At 43.4% G+C, this 15,496-nt stretch overlaps 3 protein-coding genes across 4 annotated transcripts; 2 read left to right on the top strand and 1 right to left on the bottom strand.

Annotated features, from left to right (window-relative positions):
• Positions 1 to 1,082: 1,082 nt before the first annotated feature.
• Positions 1,083 to 4,685, top strand: LOC136472705 (uncharacterized). The gene is made up of 11 exons (XM_066470409.1): positions 1,083 to 1,430; positions 1,542 to 1,709; positions 1,823 to 1,897; positions 1,994 to 2,046; positions 2,175 to 2,325; positions 2,585 to 2,695; positions 3,126 to 3,252; positions 3,395 to 3,495; positions 3,802 to 3,940; positions 4,329 to 4,381; positions 4,579 to 4,685. Exons 1-11 carry the CDS (start codon positions 1,269 to 1,271, stop codon positions 4,654 to 4,656), a joined length of 1,218 nt encoding a protein of 405 aa, XP_066326506.1. The 5' UTR covers positions 1,083 to 1,268; the 3' UTR covers positions 4,657 to 4,685.
• A 1,130-nt stretch (positions 4,686 to 5,815) lies between these two features.
• Positions 5,816 to 7,638, top strand: LOC136472707 (large ribosomal subunit protein eL31-like). The gene is made up of 2 exons (XM_066470410.1): positions 5,816 to 5,967; positions 7,205 to 7,638. Exons 1-2 carry the CDS (start codon positions 5,879 to 5,881, stop codon positions 7,482 to 7,484), a joined length of 369 nt encoding a protein of 122 aa, XP_066326507.1. The 5' UTR covers positions 5,816 to 5,878; the 3' UTR covers positions 7,485 to 7,638.
• Positions 7,639 to 8,204: 566 nt separating this feature from the next.
• Positions 8,205 to 13,230, bottom strand: LOC136476785 (uncharacterized). Of its 2 annotated transcripts, XM_066474740.1 has the most exons (9): positions 12,965 to 13,230; positions 11,821 to 12,031; positions 10,665 to 11,461; positions 10,279 to 10,573; positions 9,887 to 10,093; positions 9,622 to 9,795; positions 9,243 to 9,431; positions 9,029 to 9,142; positions 8,205 to 8,934 (listed from the first exon to the last, which is right to left on the bottom strand). In XM_066474740.1, the coding sequence occupies exons 3-9, from the start codon at positions 11,426 to 11,428 to the stop codon at positions 8,593 to 8,595; spliced, it is 2,085 nt and encodes a 694-aa protein (XP_066330837.1). In that variant the 5' UTR covers positions 11,429 to 11,461; positions 11,821 to 12,031; positions 12,965 to 13,230; the 3' UTR covers positions 8,205 to 8,592. The 2 variants fall into 2 exon arrangements, with proteins under 2 accessions (XP_066330837.1, XP_066330836.1); XM_066474739.1 differs by lacking the exon at positions 11,821 to 12,031 and having other exon boundaries at positions 12,965 to 13,229.
• Between the last annotated feature and the right edge of the window lie 2,266 nt (positions 13,231 to 15,496).

A 15,496-nucleotide genomic window follows, 5' to 3' on the forward strand; every position in this document is an offset into this window, starting at 1 on the left:
ATTTCAGCAAACAAGACTCTAATGTTATAGAACCTAGTGAACACTTCAGTTGCTACAATAATTCATCGATCTATAACAGAGCATACAACCCAATTCATGCCTTGAAATCTATAGCAGAGCATCGATCTACAACAGAGCATGCATCCCAAAAACAAAGCAGGCACCATAGCTTGGGGGGCCTCTGCGGACGGCTGTTGGCGGGCCTCTACGGCCGTCGGTGGGGGGCTGCGACCAGTGGGGGATCTCCGGCGACGTGGGGCAGCGGCCGGCATTGGGGCTTCTGCGGCAGGTGGCGGGACTCGTGCAGACGTGGAGGGAGGCGGAGCTAGGCGGCCGAGCGGGGGATCTCCGGCGTCGGGGCTTCTACGGCCGGCATCGAGGCTTCTGCGGCAGGCAGCGGTCCTCGCGCAGACGTGACGGGAGGCGGAGCTTCTGCGGCCGGGTGGGGGATCTCCGGCATCGGGGCTTCGGCGGCCGGCGTCGGGGCTTCTGCGGCAGGCGGCGGGCCTCGTGCAGACGTGGCGGGAGGCGGAAACCCTAACGGGCGGTCTCGCGAGAAGAGGACAGAGGGAGGCTCGGTACGGGGAAAATGAGATGCACGGGTGGGGGGACTTAGAGAATAAAAGTGAAACGTTCTTCTGTATAACCAGTGGCACTGGTGGGTAATTACCCACCAACTCTACGAGGAGGTTCAAAAGAGAGGGTTCTGAAGCAGCAAAAGAGGTGCTCAAAAACTCCACCTCTATTTGCACTACAGCTCCATAAAGTTAGCAGCTCCATGGAGTTTTAGAGTTGGGGTATTTAGCTGGATTTTTTGATGGAGTTACTGAAGTTTAGGAGTGGAGCCATGTCAGGGCCTTACTATGCATTTGAACATTGATGTCAGAAAACTCTGGTCTGGGCCTATTTTGGGTTCGGCCCATCCACGTGGGCGGGCGGGCGATCCGTTTGTTTCCTTCCTCAATTCAGCTCTCTTTTTTTTTGGCTGACAGCGGCCACCGCCCATCATCGTCCTCTCAATTCTCATCGGTGATCGGCTCATAGCACTCCACTCGACCTTTTTTTTTACAAGACCACTCCACTCGACCTTGCATAAATGCATAGCTGCATCGCATTGGATTTGGTTTGGTTTTGATTGGAGCAAGTTCGTTTTGGCGGGTAGCGTTGCAGTGGCAGGCGAGCACAGAGGGGATCGGAGAGCATCAATTCCATCCACCTTGCCGGGGTGAGTTGGCCAAGAAGGCCGGCAGCAAGAAAGAGGAGGGGAGATGGTGCCCTGCGCCCAGCAGCTGCAGCTGCCCACCGCTCCTCTCCACACTCTCCGTCAAGCGGGCAGGATTCCGCTTCGTCGTCCGCATCGCCGCAGCGGCCGTACCATCGCCGCCATGATCTCCGCCTCCGCCTCCTCCGGCACCCCCAACCCCGTCGTGGTACGGTGCTGATTCCCTTCCCTTCCCATAAGGCTAGGTTCCGTCCTCCTCTTCCTCCGTCTCGGCCTCAGTCCCTCCTGCTCCTCTCCCGTTTGCAATGTGCTTCTGCAGCTCGGGTGCGGCGGCATCTCCGTCGACTACCTGGCCACGGTGGCGTCCTTCCCCAACCCCGACGATAAGATCCGAAGCCTCGCCCTCAAGGTGCAGGGGGGCGGCAACACTGGCAACGCGCTCACTGCAGCTGCACGCCTCGGCCTCCGTCCCAGGATCATCTCCAAGGTTCATTCTTGATTTCCCTCTCCCTTCCCTTCAACTGGATGCAGCTAGTCAACGCATCACCTTGCTCTAATGCATAAAATAACCCATCCATCCATCCATTCCGTCGGGATCAGGTAGCCAACGATGCTCAAGGAAGAAGCATCCTCAACGAGCTCCAATCTGATGGCGTCGACACATCCTACATCCTGGTGCGAATTGCTATCCCTCAACGATTCAGTGCCAATCACTCCGGTGCTAATATCACTGTCCTCAAGAATGCTGCATCCATTCATTTTTTTTTTCAGGTGGCAGAGAACGGGAATTCACCATTCAGCTACATAATAGTTGATGAGCAGACGTGAGTTCACTTGACAAGCTCCCTCTCTTGTGAACGTCCCCTACTTTTCATCCTGGAACAGGGATGCCTTTTTATTTAGCCCAATTATCTTACTGAATTATATTCGAACATCCCCTTTTGACTTTCAGGAAAACTCGTACATGTATACACACTCCTGGTTCTCCGCCCATGGTACCAGAAGAGCTCACAAAGGCAAACTTGTCGTCCGCTTTAGATGGCGCGGACATCGTCTACTTCGATGTACGATTGCATGACACTGCTTTGCTTGTTGCAGAAGAGGTAATTTCTTCCAGGCACAATCCCTCTTAGTGCACAAGAACAAAACAAAATATAGTCCCCTATTTCTGTAGTTTTGATTGCAAATAGCTTATAATAAATAGATATGGCTTGGAATAGGAAAGTTGTTTTTATTTTCTCCATGTTGTCAGCCTACAACTTCTGTTGCATTAATGCCATGCATAAGCCTTTTTATGGTTCGTTTTCTCCTTTCTGTACTGCTACTGAGACTGACCTGTGTTTATGGAACAATCCAGTGCAGGCAAGTCAAAGAAAAATCCCTATTTTAGTTGATGCTGAAAGAAAGAGGGAAGGGCTGGACGAGCTTCTTAATTTTGCATCTTATGTTGTATGCTCGGCAAAGTTTCCTCAGGTAAGCTGTTGGATTGCATAAGAGCATAAGTGCATAATCCTGCTCAAGACATGCCCAGTTTACTGTTGTCAAGTTTTACTATAAATACATTGTTTTTTTACTAGCTTCTCCTTGTAGCAATGAAAACCACTTACATTTCCTATGGCTGAGGCAAGAATTTTCTTTATATACTTCTCATGGTGTATGGCCCGCTTTCATATTATTTATGATGCAAAAGTGTGTTGGCTTTGCTTTACTGTAATCTAGCTTAGAGTGGTAACTGTAGTTGGATTAGCATAATTAAATCAGGTGGTTGGCAACAAAATTTCATTGTGCTGGATATTTTGGAATTCACTAAGGCTTTGGCCTTTGGCATATGTTTACCACTTTCAGTTCTCCGGTATCTTGTTGATTAGTGATTACATTCTTTCCACCTGATCTAAATTTGTAGGCTTGGATAGGAGCCTCATCAACACCTGTTGCTTTAGTATCCATGCTTTCAAGGTTACCAAACATCAAATTTGTTATTGTAACTCTGGGGGAGAAAGGTTGCTTAATGCTTGAGAGAAGCATGACAGGTTAGTTTACCGTAGCTCTATGTGTTAATGTTAGTTAAGTATATTAGATATGACAAGGATACAGGGGATTATGTATTCTATCATCAAAGGATCCAGTGATATTTTTTTTCTTCTTTTTTGGAAAAACACACACATGTTGCAGATGCTTCTGAAGCAGGGGAAATAGATGCAGAGGCTTTATTCGAATCACTAGAGAAGAAAGTTGACCGGAGTTCCAATATACCAAAATGCATTGCTTCCAAGGTATGATGCCTTACAAGTTACAATGCATATGGGCTGGGTGTATTTTTCCACATATAGCTACATTCCTCTATCATCTTGAACTATATCTAGAAATATAATCACAGGGTTGGAGCTGCAATACACTTTTTTGGTTTCAAAATTAAAATTGAAATAAGGGGCATCACCGCATCAAAATCTCTGCTTCTAGACTAGCACATCTTTTGGAGTATATCAGTGGCAATCTGTATGAAATTATTGAGTCATTATGCTCACAATTTTGAATAGTATTTTCCTAATCCATTTCTTTATGCTTCTGTTTGTTTTCAGCCAAACTTGAGAATACACGCAGATGGAGTAGGCTCGATAAGTGGCAGGTTACTTCTAGGTACTGCTGAAGTTATACCACCTGGTGAACTTGTAGATACAACTGGTGCGGGAGATGCATTCATTGGAGCAGTTCTATATGGTCAGTGTGCGACGTTCCTTTTCGACGCCACATATGACTACAAAAACTGGTTCTTCTGTTTATTGCTTCTATTTTGTTGGTGAAGCTAGTCAACTTCCTTTTTTGAAATCAGTTGTGTCAAGCGAAGCAATTAGTTTCCTTTGTTATGCCGATATAATGGTCTGTACCAAAGTTGTTGAAGTTCTGGTTACATAATGCTCTTTCCATTAACCTAGTAACTACTGATGACTACAATACCAAAACAAATACAGTACACGACCTGCTTGCATCTGATTGTTGTTTCTTTGTGATCTCAACCAGAAGCACTTTGTTTAGTTATAAATTTGATTACTGAGTCAGTTTTGAAATGTTTACTACGTGGACTAATTGTTTTGTTCTTTTGGACTAGGTTTATGCACTGGCATGCCACCAGAGAGGATGCTGCCTTTTGCTGCACAAGTGGTAAGACACTTTTTATTAATGTAGTCTCTGTTGATCAAACTAGTTAAAGAAGGAAGTTGCCACTAGTAATTGCGCATTGCAATGCATGGCTGCTGCTTACTTTGGTCTTGTTGACTCTCAAATTTGATGCCCCCTGGTGATGTGATCATGTCCGAACAATTCTCTTATAAATCAAAGTGTTTGTGCAAAATATGCAGGCTGGTTGCGGTTGCAGAGGTTTGGGGGCTCGAAGCAGCCTTCCCCATCGCACAGATCCGCGCCTGGCTGGCTATTGATCTGAATTCAGCAGGACTGCATCCTGTTTTGACCACCTGCCTGCACCCCGTCCAATGGTTCTGAATATTCCAATAGGATCGGATACAATAAGATGCATAGCTTGTAAGAAAGCAGATTGCAGCAGTAGCTATTAGCAGCACATCAAGACTATGTTAAAAGCCCCTGAAAACTAGAGGTTTATTTCCTTTGTTTACCCATATGTTATTATTTTGCGGAAGATTATGTTGTTCCTGAGCCCTGATTTGATTTATAGTCATATATATACTGCCCATTTGGTGGTTAGGATCCTAGTGTGGAGCCATCTGACACAATAGCATCAGCCTGTTCGGGAGGCCGTAAACGATCGTGGATTATTTACTGCTGGCTGGTTTGGTGTGAGAGAAAAATACTGTTCCCGGCTGGAAATTTACGATCGTTTACGATCAAGCGAACAGGCTGGATGCTAGAGTAGTTCGGAAGCTAGTTCACATGTTTCCTAACTTTGATGTATGCCATGTAATGTACTGTCCAAGAGTTAGCATCAACTACATCAGTTTGCCTCAAGGCTGTTGTGTTTGGCTCGAGGATTTTCCATAGCCTGTTTCACATACTGTATCCAACGATTGAGTTGAGCTGGGTTATTGTTGCATCTTCCATTAAGGGTTTGTAAACTGGTAGTGGATCTCATGCATTGAATTGCATTCTCGAGACAAGTTTAACAAATAACTTTGGATATAAATCTCTACAGTTGGGGCTCACCTGCTTTTTTTAAGGTTAAAAAAAAAGGTGAATTGTCAAAAATGATACAAAATTCTGATTGTCACGAGGTCTGCCCTAATAAAAGTTAAAGGTTGAGTTATGAAAATGATACAAAATTGATTGTCACGAGATCTAGAATTTTTCAAAAAAAAATATTAAATTTTCTACCAATAAATTTTCCACCCAAATCTTCTTTCGCAAACCCATGTTCAGGCTTTTGCATGGTTGGCCCAGTACCGATAAGGAGGTGGCATTTAAGCCACATACAGCCCACGCGCCCCAATCTTTCACCCGGCCCACGCGGCCCGAGCAATGGACACATGAATGGGCTGGCAGCCTGGCACACCACCCAGCCCATGTAGCCACGTCGTTCTGCGTGCAGCTCATATAAAAGCACCCCCGTATCCGGTAGGGTTTTCTTCTCGCGCCGCCGCGGAACACCACCCAGCCGAATCCCCCACCCGTACCCGGAGCAGAGGAGAGATGGCGGAGAGGAAGGGAGGAGCGGCCAGGAAGGAGGAGGTGGTCACCAGGGAGTACACCATCAACCTCCACAAGCGCCTCCACGGCTGGTACCTCTCCTCCCTCTCGCCACCTTGCTGCGCGCTGCACACTGTTCTCGCTGCGAAATCCGGCTCGCTCGCGAGATTTCGTTTCTCTGCAGATAGTATTTATTTTCGTTCTGCTGCAGATAGTATTTAGGTGCGGTAGCAGGTGGTGTTTTTCTATTCGATACTACTCGTAGACAAGATCTCTCGGTTCCGCAGTTCCTGGGGCTCAACTAGTGTATGTTCTATGCGATCAGTTATATTCTCTTCGTACTTTGCATATGACCACGAGGAGATGAAACAATTCGACAACGTTGCCTGCTTGCTTTGTATTTTTTATAGTGGCACTTGTTTGATATTTTCTTCATTTCATTTGCTAATTACTTGAAAGGTAAATGTAATAAGCATCTAGCACCGCCCATTTTTTCCATTAAGAATTGCAAAATTTGCTACCAGTTAGGAATTGATGGACCTGTCTTAAGAAGATATAGCCTGTATATGCTCAATTAACATTCTTATAAGGGGCCGTTTGGATCCTTTCATTTGGAGGAATTGAAATCTACTTAATAAATTAGACTATTTGGCTTGGAATTTGACATTCCACCACTTTTCAAAGTTCACATATAAGCCTATCTTAAATTCATAGGGTGGGAGATGGAAATTGATTCTATAGATCATCATTCTATGTTTCTACTTTGCAACTTTTTGCAACTTATAACACGCTCTTCAACTTGCTCCCCTAAGGTAGAAATGCAACACATAAGTATCTCTCTCGTATAGCCAACAATAATATACAAATATAACCATATTAGCTTAATTAATATGTGTCTAAATTATGATTATTAAAATGAATTCAATTCCAAGGATCCTAAGGTAAAATTTTAGTGACTGTTGGGTGCTTCTATACCATGCAAGGCTTAGAAGCCTCAGGAGACTGCATTCATTGATTTTTGGCATTGTCTGCATGAGTATAGACTCAAATAACCAAGCATGAATTGAAAGTTGGCTGCTTTGATTGCTTGTTCAGCTTATTTGTCTAGAATCAAAATCATTTGGATCCAATGTGTCCGTATATTGTTCCATTTCATTTCAGTTGCTGAATGCCTATCCAAGTGTCTTCTTATATCTGAATGGCCTCTTCTTATTTCTGCTTAACCTTGTACTGTTATTGGAACTGAAGGTATTACTGTTATTGGAACTGAACGTTACTGAATGCCATGGTCCCACTTTCTTCTTACCAACATTTTCGTCTGTTTGGCAGCACATTCAAGAAGAAGGCACCCAATGCCGTCAAGGAGATCAGGAAGTTTGCGCAGAAGGCTATGGGCACCACCGACGTCAGGATTGATGTGAAGCTCAACAAGCACATCTGGAGCAGCGGAATCAGGAGCGTGCCACGGAGGGTTCGTGTGAGGATTGCCCGCAAGAGGAACGACGAGGAGGATGCCAAGGAGGAACTCTACTCCCTTGTCACCGTTGCTGAGATCCCTGCCGAGGGCTTGAAAGGACTGGGAACCAAGGTCATTGACGAAGCGGATTAAGCTATCACATTCTCTACATCTTTAGAGAGCTCTTAGTTTGTATTTGCAACAGCAAACCTTTTGTATCCAAAGAAGTTTTGTGCTCTGGTACTGTGATCGACATCACAAAGTTAGTCTATTTCCTCAATCGAATTACATGGCTAGTTCTTTCGTTTGTGCTTTACATTCTCAGTTGTGTTCCTTGGATATATGTAAATCGTGAGTATGGTTTAGCAACTTCGTGGCATGGAATCTCCCATTTCAATGACAGGGTGACTTGTAATCTCCCATTTAAATGAAGGGTGAATTCTCTTTTTAGCTGAAACATATGTCCGACAAGCTTGACTAAATTGTTGAGCTTTGTTGTGAAAGATTGAGGAACATTTGTTCACTAGTATTTGTGATGGGAATGCTAATTGATCAGCCATCACAATCCTGGTGGCAGCTGGCTGCAAATGTTGTGGGGTATTGGTTGAGGGAGAAGACACCTGCATTGAGAATTTGATCAGGTCACTATGTATGATCAAACGCCAAGCTCCACATCAAGTTGCATTGAACTTAATGGATCGGCGCAATCCAATCCAAAGTAGCATCTGTAGATGGGGAGTCACCGTCGGCCGCCGCCGTCCGACTGCGATTGGTTTCCGTTGGCCCGTCACCATACACTGATATGTTAAGAATAGTGGAGACAGCTCAAAGGTAAGTGTCTCAAGTGCCCATCAAATTGTTAGGTGAAGAGAATGTCATATATCATTATACAATTGTAGCTCAATACTGCATTAGTATCTTTGCCGACACCCTCCGTGAAGAGAATGTCATATATCATTATACAATTGTAGCTCAATACTGCATTAGTATCTTTGCCGACACCCTACAGGCCTACACAACAGTGGCCTGGTAAACATACTTTCATTTCACAAACTTGCACCGTCCATAGTGTTATTCGTATGTATCTGAGTTTTGCTGCTATACTACAAAAGAGCTACATATATAGGATTGTGGGAATGTACTGTACAAGAAAGTGTTGCATTTTACTGTAAAGAATGCTGAAGGGCCTACGCAAATAGGACCTTCTTTTGCTCTCATGGGGCAGCTGTAGAAGAGATTTTAGGTTTTACAGGTTTATCCATCACCGTTGCTCCAACCATACTTCTCTTAGGAGTGTGTATCTTGTATTCTCCATAGAAACTCCTCTCTGAGAACTGAAATGTGCGAAACCATTTGATGGTGAAGGTGGAGCGCTCCTGTCGATTAGGGATGCAAGGGGAGAATCCAGGTCATCAAGGTCATCATCACTGGTATACCCTCTTCTCTGCACCATTGAGGCTTTCCTGTCCAGCTTTGCACCACCTCCTATGTCTGCCACTTTCTCTGCCGCATCCAACGTTGAAGGTGCACGGTACACTATAGGAGCAGCGATGCATGGAAACACATTGATCACATCTTTGTTGGTGTGACGCTCCAGCAAGCTCTGCATAGCATAAGTATGTATCAATGCATTTGAGTGATATTGTCAGCAAGATAATATGTGTAAGGCTGGAGTTGAAAACGAGAGTGGAACAAACCTCAGAATTCAGCTCTTCTAAGACCGTGCTAGGAACCGCATCAGGGCAAAACTCATCTGGGGTGAAGTTGCACAGGATTCTTGTCACTAATTGAAGGCCAATTGAAGGGCAGACCTAAGAAAGACATTAAAAGGTTAACCACGGCGGAATTGATGGTTACATAACAAGAGGAAACAGTATAATAATTTGCCGGTTGCTATGCACAAACACTGACCTCTTTCCTGATAGATTTTTCAAGAAGCATGTCCTTTGGGAGCATCAGGAGATCACTTAGTTCATTAAGCAGTTGAAATGATTTTGTTTCAGCTCTGCCTCTTCTTTCATCTTCAACATCTCCTATGTCATCAGAATCATCATCATCTATGCCAAGCTTATCTGTCAGCCATCTGGACCAGTTTCCAATCTGCATAGTCATTTTATTTCATATAAATTCGTTGTTTGAGGTGAGATGTAATAGCAAGATCCAATAGCATTTGTATCTAGTATTGTTCCTTAGCAAGCTACATCCTGACAAACAACTCATAACAATTACAAAAAAAGAAAGAAAAGGAAATGGTAGTAACGCACAAAAAGCGAGTGAATCAGGCACGTACAGAGTTCTTCAGCTGCGCGCCTGACCCAAAGCTTAGATCACCAGCTGGAATTGGTAGGACTTTTGGGTCAACAATTGGGTCAGATATAGGGTCTGTTGGTATCTCACTTGCTGATTCACGAAGGATGGCATTAAACATGGCAACATCCAAACGGGCTACACATTGTTCCATCACCTAATAATGAAGAACCCGTTTAGTTCAGAAATATATTTGCAGTAACAAAAAAATGCTTATTCTTTCAAATTAAGGATGTTAAAAAAAATACCAGTTTTGCTAATACTGGTAAACAGCCACACTCATGTCCACCAGCACGAAGGGGGCACATTCTGCTGAATGCATCATGAAATGCAGCTTTCCACAGGTTAACAGAAAAGGTGCCCTGCTGCTGATCACCCAAAGCAGGACCTAACACTCTACCAGCCTTTGGAGTTGATGAGCCTTCCGCCCGTTTTTGCATGTGAGGAGTTAGTGCCTGGAAGAGAAACATCCTTAAGAAAACTGACAGCATGAAGAATGAGAACATATTCAGATAACACGTAGGCCATAAGAGACAGTGACTTTTTTTTTTCTTAAAAAAAAAAACACCAGACTAGGACAGGATGTTCCCAGCTTCATGAAAGTGTCAGTCAGAATGTACTGTCTAAGACAGACACTTACCTGCCACCATACTGTCTCAACAATGCGAGAAAATATCCAAGATTCGATCTTCTCTAATGCAGCCAAAAGTGTACTTGTTTCCTGCCAATCATCTGGCATCTGCATTGCAGCAAGTTTGTCTTGCTTGCCATTGGAGTTGTTTCTCCACAGCATTGTCATAGATTTCCCATCAAGTTTTTTGGCACCACCATTCATGTTCATAGTCGTCATGGATGGAGTAAATTGATGTGAAATGCCAAAAGTTTGTACAATTATCTCCCTGAGGACAACTGTGTTGGACAGCCAGAATATCAGCCTATAACAAGAGTAGTTTGTTAGTTAGAGGATTTTGTTTGGGTATTGTTGTGCTGGAGCTAAAATTCAGATTAAGTGTAGCTAAGTTATACCTCGAAGCATCATTGCTACTGGACTTTGCAACAAGAACGAGACCAGAAGCAATGCTTTTAGCTACTGAAGCTCTCTTATCTTCAGACCAAAACTTGGATGCATGGATATATAGCCTAGAAAGACGCCGAGCTGGGGTGTGCAACTTATGTGCTGAACTTCCATGCTCGGGCACTACAGAGTACAGGGAAACTTCAAGAGCAGCAATTTCACGAAGTTCCTGTTCCAACTTGTCAATTTTCAACACTAATTCCCCATTGCCTTGACCTACAACTGATTTTCCATGATCAACTACCTTGTCTTCGATATCAGGAATTTCATCATCAGTACCAGTACTCTGATCACAGTGTGGAGCTTCATCTAACACATCGATCTCCTTGGCCTCCTCGGTGCCTTTATCATCAACAGTTCCAGCATCACTGATTATATCATCTGTTTCCTCGGACAATTCTGACGGAGGGCGGGAAGGAATTCTTGTAATTTCTGGTTTTCTAACTTCAACAGCCTTAGCAGCACTAACTGTTTTCTTTTGTTTCTGAGACTTGTTCTGTACATTGTTTAATCCTTTATGTTGCAGCTTGTTTTGAGGTTGACGGCTGGCGCTGCTTTTTGTCATTCTGGGGCTGTTATCTTTTGTCTCCTTTTTACTGAGCTTCCTTGGAACCCGAGACTCACCTTGTGATGAAAAGGAGTCTCTAGTAGGTACATAATCTGATCCAATCCCCTTCTTCTCATCTCTTCCCTGCCCATTATCTTTTGCGCCCATTTCAGGTACTTCAAATTGTTAGAAACTTGATGCCTACAGAAATAACAAGCACAGATGGTTAAATTGTTCTAGCAACTTTTGCAAACTGATCAGCCTTGCAAGCATGTTCAAATAAATATAATGCTGATGACACTTGGATCAGAATTAAGAAGAAACAGGAGATCCAGAAAAGGTGCTCATGCTAAAAGGAGAAACCTTCATCTCATTAAAGAAAAATGTGACCAACCAAGGAGAATCAGGTGGTTTTTTTATTAAGAAGAAAATAGGTACCTAAATTCTAGTTGAAGAGGACTCAAACCTGGGTGGTTGGGTGCATGACCACACCTCCAACCCAACCAGTTAAGAAGATTGACGATGGACACACTAAGAAGTAAAGAAGTGAGAATGCACACCTTAAAAGCGTGGTTATTAATCGTGAAGTGTGAAGATAACCGATCTGAACTCAGATCAAGCTCACTCTTGCTTCCATAAGATTGAACTCTTGGAACCTTATCAAGGTGCTGACTGCCTAAGGAGGACACGACTGCTAAGAGTTCTGTTGGAATCCCATCTATGTAAGGTACTTGAACAAGATTGAGCGGCACTTTGGTGATCCAAGCAGCTCTACAAAATTTAGTGCTAGCTAATGAACAGTAAGATAATCGAATTCAAAAGCTTATCTTAAACATGACTACCAATCAAAATTGCCAAAAGATGGTTACCATAGTAGAGATACGATAAAGTGGAAAGTGATTAAATTCCCACCTAAATAGGAAAACGCACCACCAAACCACTCTAGTAGGAGTAAAGACAGTAGCATCAGAGAAAAATTGCCAAACATGCATCAGAAGCCACTCCCTAGACCTTCTTTCCCACACCAATCATGAAACAATAACAGCTGCCGGAAATCACCAATCACAACCCAAAGCGGGGTAGGCTGGCCCAGGGCAGGGCCTCCTATAGCGGCAAGGAACAGGCAATTCAATACTCCGAGTACACGAGCAGCTTAAAAGTAGGAGAACAATCCTTCATAAATGCGGACGGAACAGCATCACCAATCCAACCAGACCGCCGCCACGAAATTCTATGGCCGCAACCACCTTGCCGGTCGTATGGGAGCGGATCCGAAGAAGGGAATAGTAGCAAGGCAACAAGGAAGCACCGAGGCACCTCGGCTAGGCGCCGGGATTCAGAAATGCGGATCGCGGACTAGCGCCCGTCAAGCGTGATCGTGTCCCCACGCGCTTGATCCGTCGCTTGAAAAAAAAAACTCAGGAGACAAACAGATCATCAATGCTGCTGTCGCGGAACACACAAAGGTCCCCAACTCAGGTGGAGCGGCAGAGCTGCCGGTAGAATCCCTCCCCGGAATCGAGAACCGAAGCAAGGGAAAACTTCGAAACAAGTTCAAATCCAGGGCGAGGCAGTCACCGCGGCGTAACAGAGATCCGGCGGAGGCTTCCGTTCCGCGGGGACAGGGCTCCTCCACACATAACAAGGGAGAGCGAAACCGCTGAGGGGAGCAGTGGGGGAGAGAAGCGAAGAGCAGCGCCTCACCGTCTCCGCGTCGGCCGGCTAGGCGCAATCACCAGCAGCAGACACCAACAAGTCGCCAACCGCCGCGTGATCCAATGCGGAAGCGAGGGCGAGCGAGCAGCAGGCCGCCGCCGTGGGAGGCGATGCCGACGCCCGCGGCCGGCCGGCGCGCTTCGGTTCGCGGCTGCCCGTGCGGCGTGCGGAGGGGAGATCGTGGTGGGCGGGGTGGGAGAGCGGGCGGTTGCTCCTCTGCTCTCTGCTCTGCTTAAATCCAGCGTCAGGGAGGCGAGTGTGTTGTGTGTGTCTGTGTGTATTTTCTTTTTTCTTTTTCCGGCTTGGGACTTGGCCTGGTCCGGTCACCGCGTGGTGAGATGCACGCCGGCAAGTGGGCCCTCTATTTTATTTATTTATCATCAAGTGGACCCTCTTGGCTGTATCGTTGCCCTCTTCGCCGTCCGAATTTGATTTTACATGTAATTCTTTTTTTCTTTTCAGGCTATTTTTTGAAAGCATCTTTTCAGGTTTTGGTTTTGAGTTTTTGGCAAGTCATATTGTCGTGTGATGGTTTCCGTATGTTTTCTTTCTTAGAATTTTTTTTTGTCATTTGGCGAAGTGACAAGTCCACAACGACGTCTACGGCCACGACCATGACCACGTTATGGAATTAGTTATTTTTATATATCCTCTAATTAATTGTGCGCAAGTAATATTTAACATGTGGTAAATCATATTTTGTGTAGAAAACTCCTCATTAGAACTTAGAAGTATGAAAACTTACATTACCACCAATACCATTGCAAAAATTTGTCTTCCTTATCTAGGACCGCTTCAAGTTTTTTTTTCCTATCTAGCATTTTTGTCAGATTTTAGAGTATATCCTGTTAGGATTCCGTTAAGTATATATTATTTTGACCAAAATACTCTTATGGTAAGACTCTATCTTAGAAAAGTTAGATCTTTTTTATATAACGCCAGATAAAAATAATTTTTATATGAAAATTATAGCTATCGACGAAATCTACAGTAGTTTTGAGTTTTCCATTTGAGGTCATCAAGATGTTCAAAAAATAATATACCTTTTCAATAGCATATTAATCACATACCAGAGCATGTCGCCTTAGAAAAAATATATCATTCTTGTATGGTGTCGTGTAAAGATATTTTTTATATTAAAATTATAGCTCCTAACGAGATCTATAACTTTTGAGTTTTATTTTTTTTATTTGAGGTAATTAAGATGCTAAAAATTGATATAAATTTTCAGCAGTATATTAATCGACTCGTCTTCTTAGAAAAATAATATCTTTCTTATATGGTGTTAGATAAAGATATTCTTTCTATGAATGTTGTAGCTTTCGATAAGATCTATAACTTTCTAGTTTTGAGTTTTTTTATTTAAATTCATTTAAATTTAAAAAAATGCCATAAATTTTTACTAGCTTTTAATCGTGTAATGGGGCTTGCTATAAGCACTAGTACGCGATGAAAATTTATATTATTTTTTAGCTTCTTAACGATCTCACATGAAAAAACTCAAAACTAAAAAGTATAATTAGTCATACACAGACATAATATTAACAACTCATTAAATTGTTGTTAAGTGTGGAGACAATGCCAAATAACAATATGGGCAAACGTGTTTTTACATGGCGCACTTAACGTTATGATGGACTGAAATGCTAGGTAGGGCACTAAAACTTAAAATTCAGTGCTATCGAAGGAAGATGAAGTTTTCATAGTTCTAAGAGAGAATTTTCTCTATTTTTTTTAAGTTAAATTTTCTTTATTTTGTGTGCACGGCTATCTCCGCCTGCCTGTTCATGTTCTTTTTCCTCTTTTTTCCATTTTCGTTCTCTTAAACTTTTTTCCTCTCTTTGTAGTTTCTCTAGATCAAGTATAAATGCCTCCTCAAACGGATTCATACACCGTCTTTATGGGAGGCACGTGGTACTCATCATCGAATCGGCGTGTCGTTTATATAACTTTTGGCCCCTCCACATTGTCCATGTCTTTGTAAGTGATATCATCTTTAATTTGCCACGGTATTTTAAAAACCAACCTATACAAGATTATTACATAATGAATAACCACAAAAGAACAAAGAAGCTGTCCTTCGTCAATCTCGACTGGGTCCTACACTTCTTTGTCGCCACCTTTGATTATCATATCATCCTCCTCTTTTAAATGTTCCTTCGAACCTTTATTCTTCTTCCAAAGTTTCTCAGTCGGGGCATCACTTTCTTCCTGAATCCTTCCTTACACACATGCAACATGCACCAAATATTTCCACTCAAAGCATTCGTTCGTTTATGCTCTGTTGTTGATTACAGATCCTTTTTGTTCAGGGTGTGCGTACGTATATTTGTAGAAATAAATGTACACGCGTGTATGTAAACGTCTACGTTTGTACTTGGTTAAAAAAAACAAGTCGTACTTAGATGATGCACCAGAAGACATTCCCTGCAAACGTGCCCAGCTCTGCTCACCTAATTACCTAAGACGATCTACCACCCTGTACGTGGAAGATGTTTCTCTTCTCCCACTTGCTCCTGT

The sequence above is a fragment of the Miscanthus floridulus genome, chromosome 8 (assembly GCF_019320115.1).
Source record: "Miscanthus floridulus cultivar M001 chromosome 8, ASM1932011v1, whole genome shotgun sequence".
Taxonomy (NCBI): Eukaryota; Viridiplantae; Streptophyta; class Magnoliopsida; order Poales; family Poaceae; genus Miscanthus; species Miscanthus floridulus.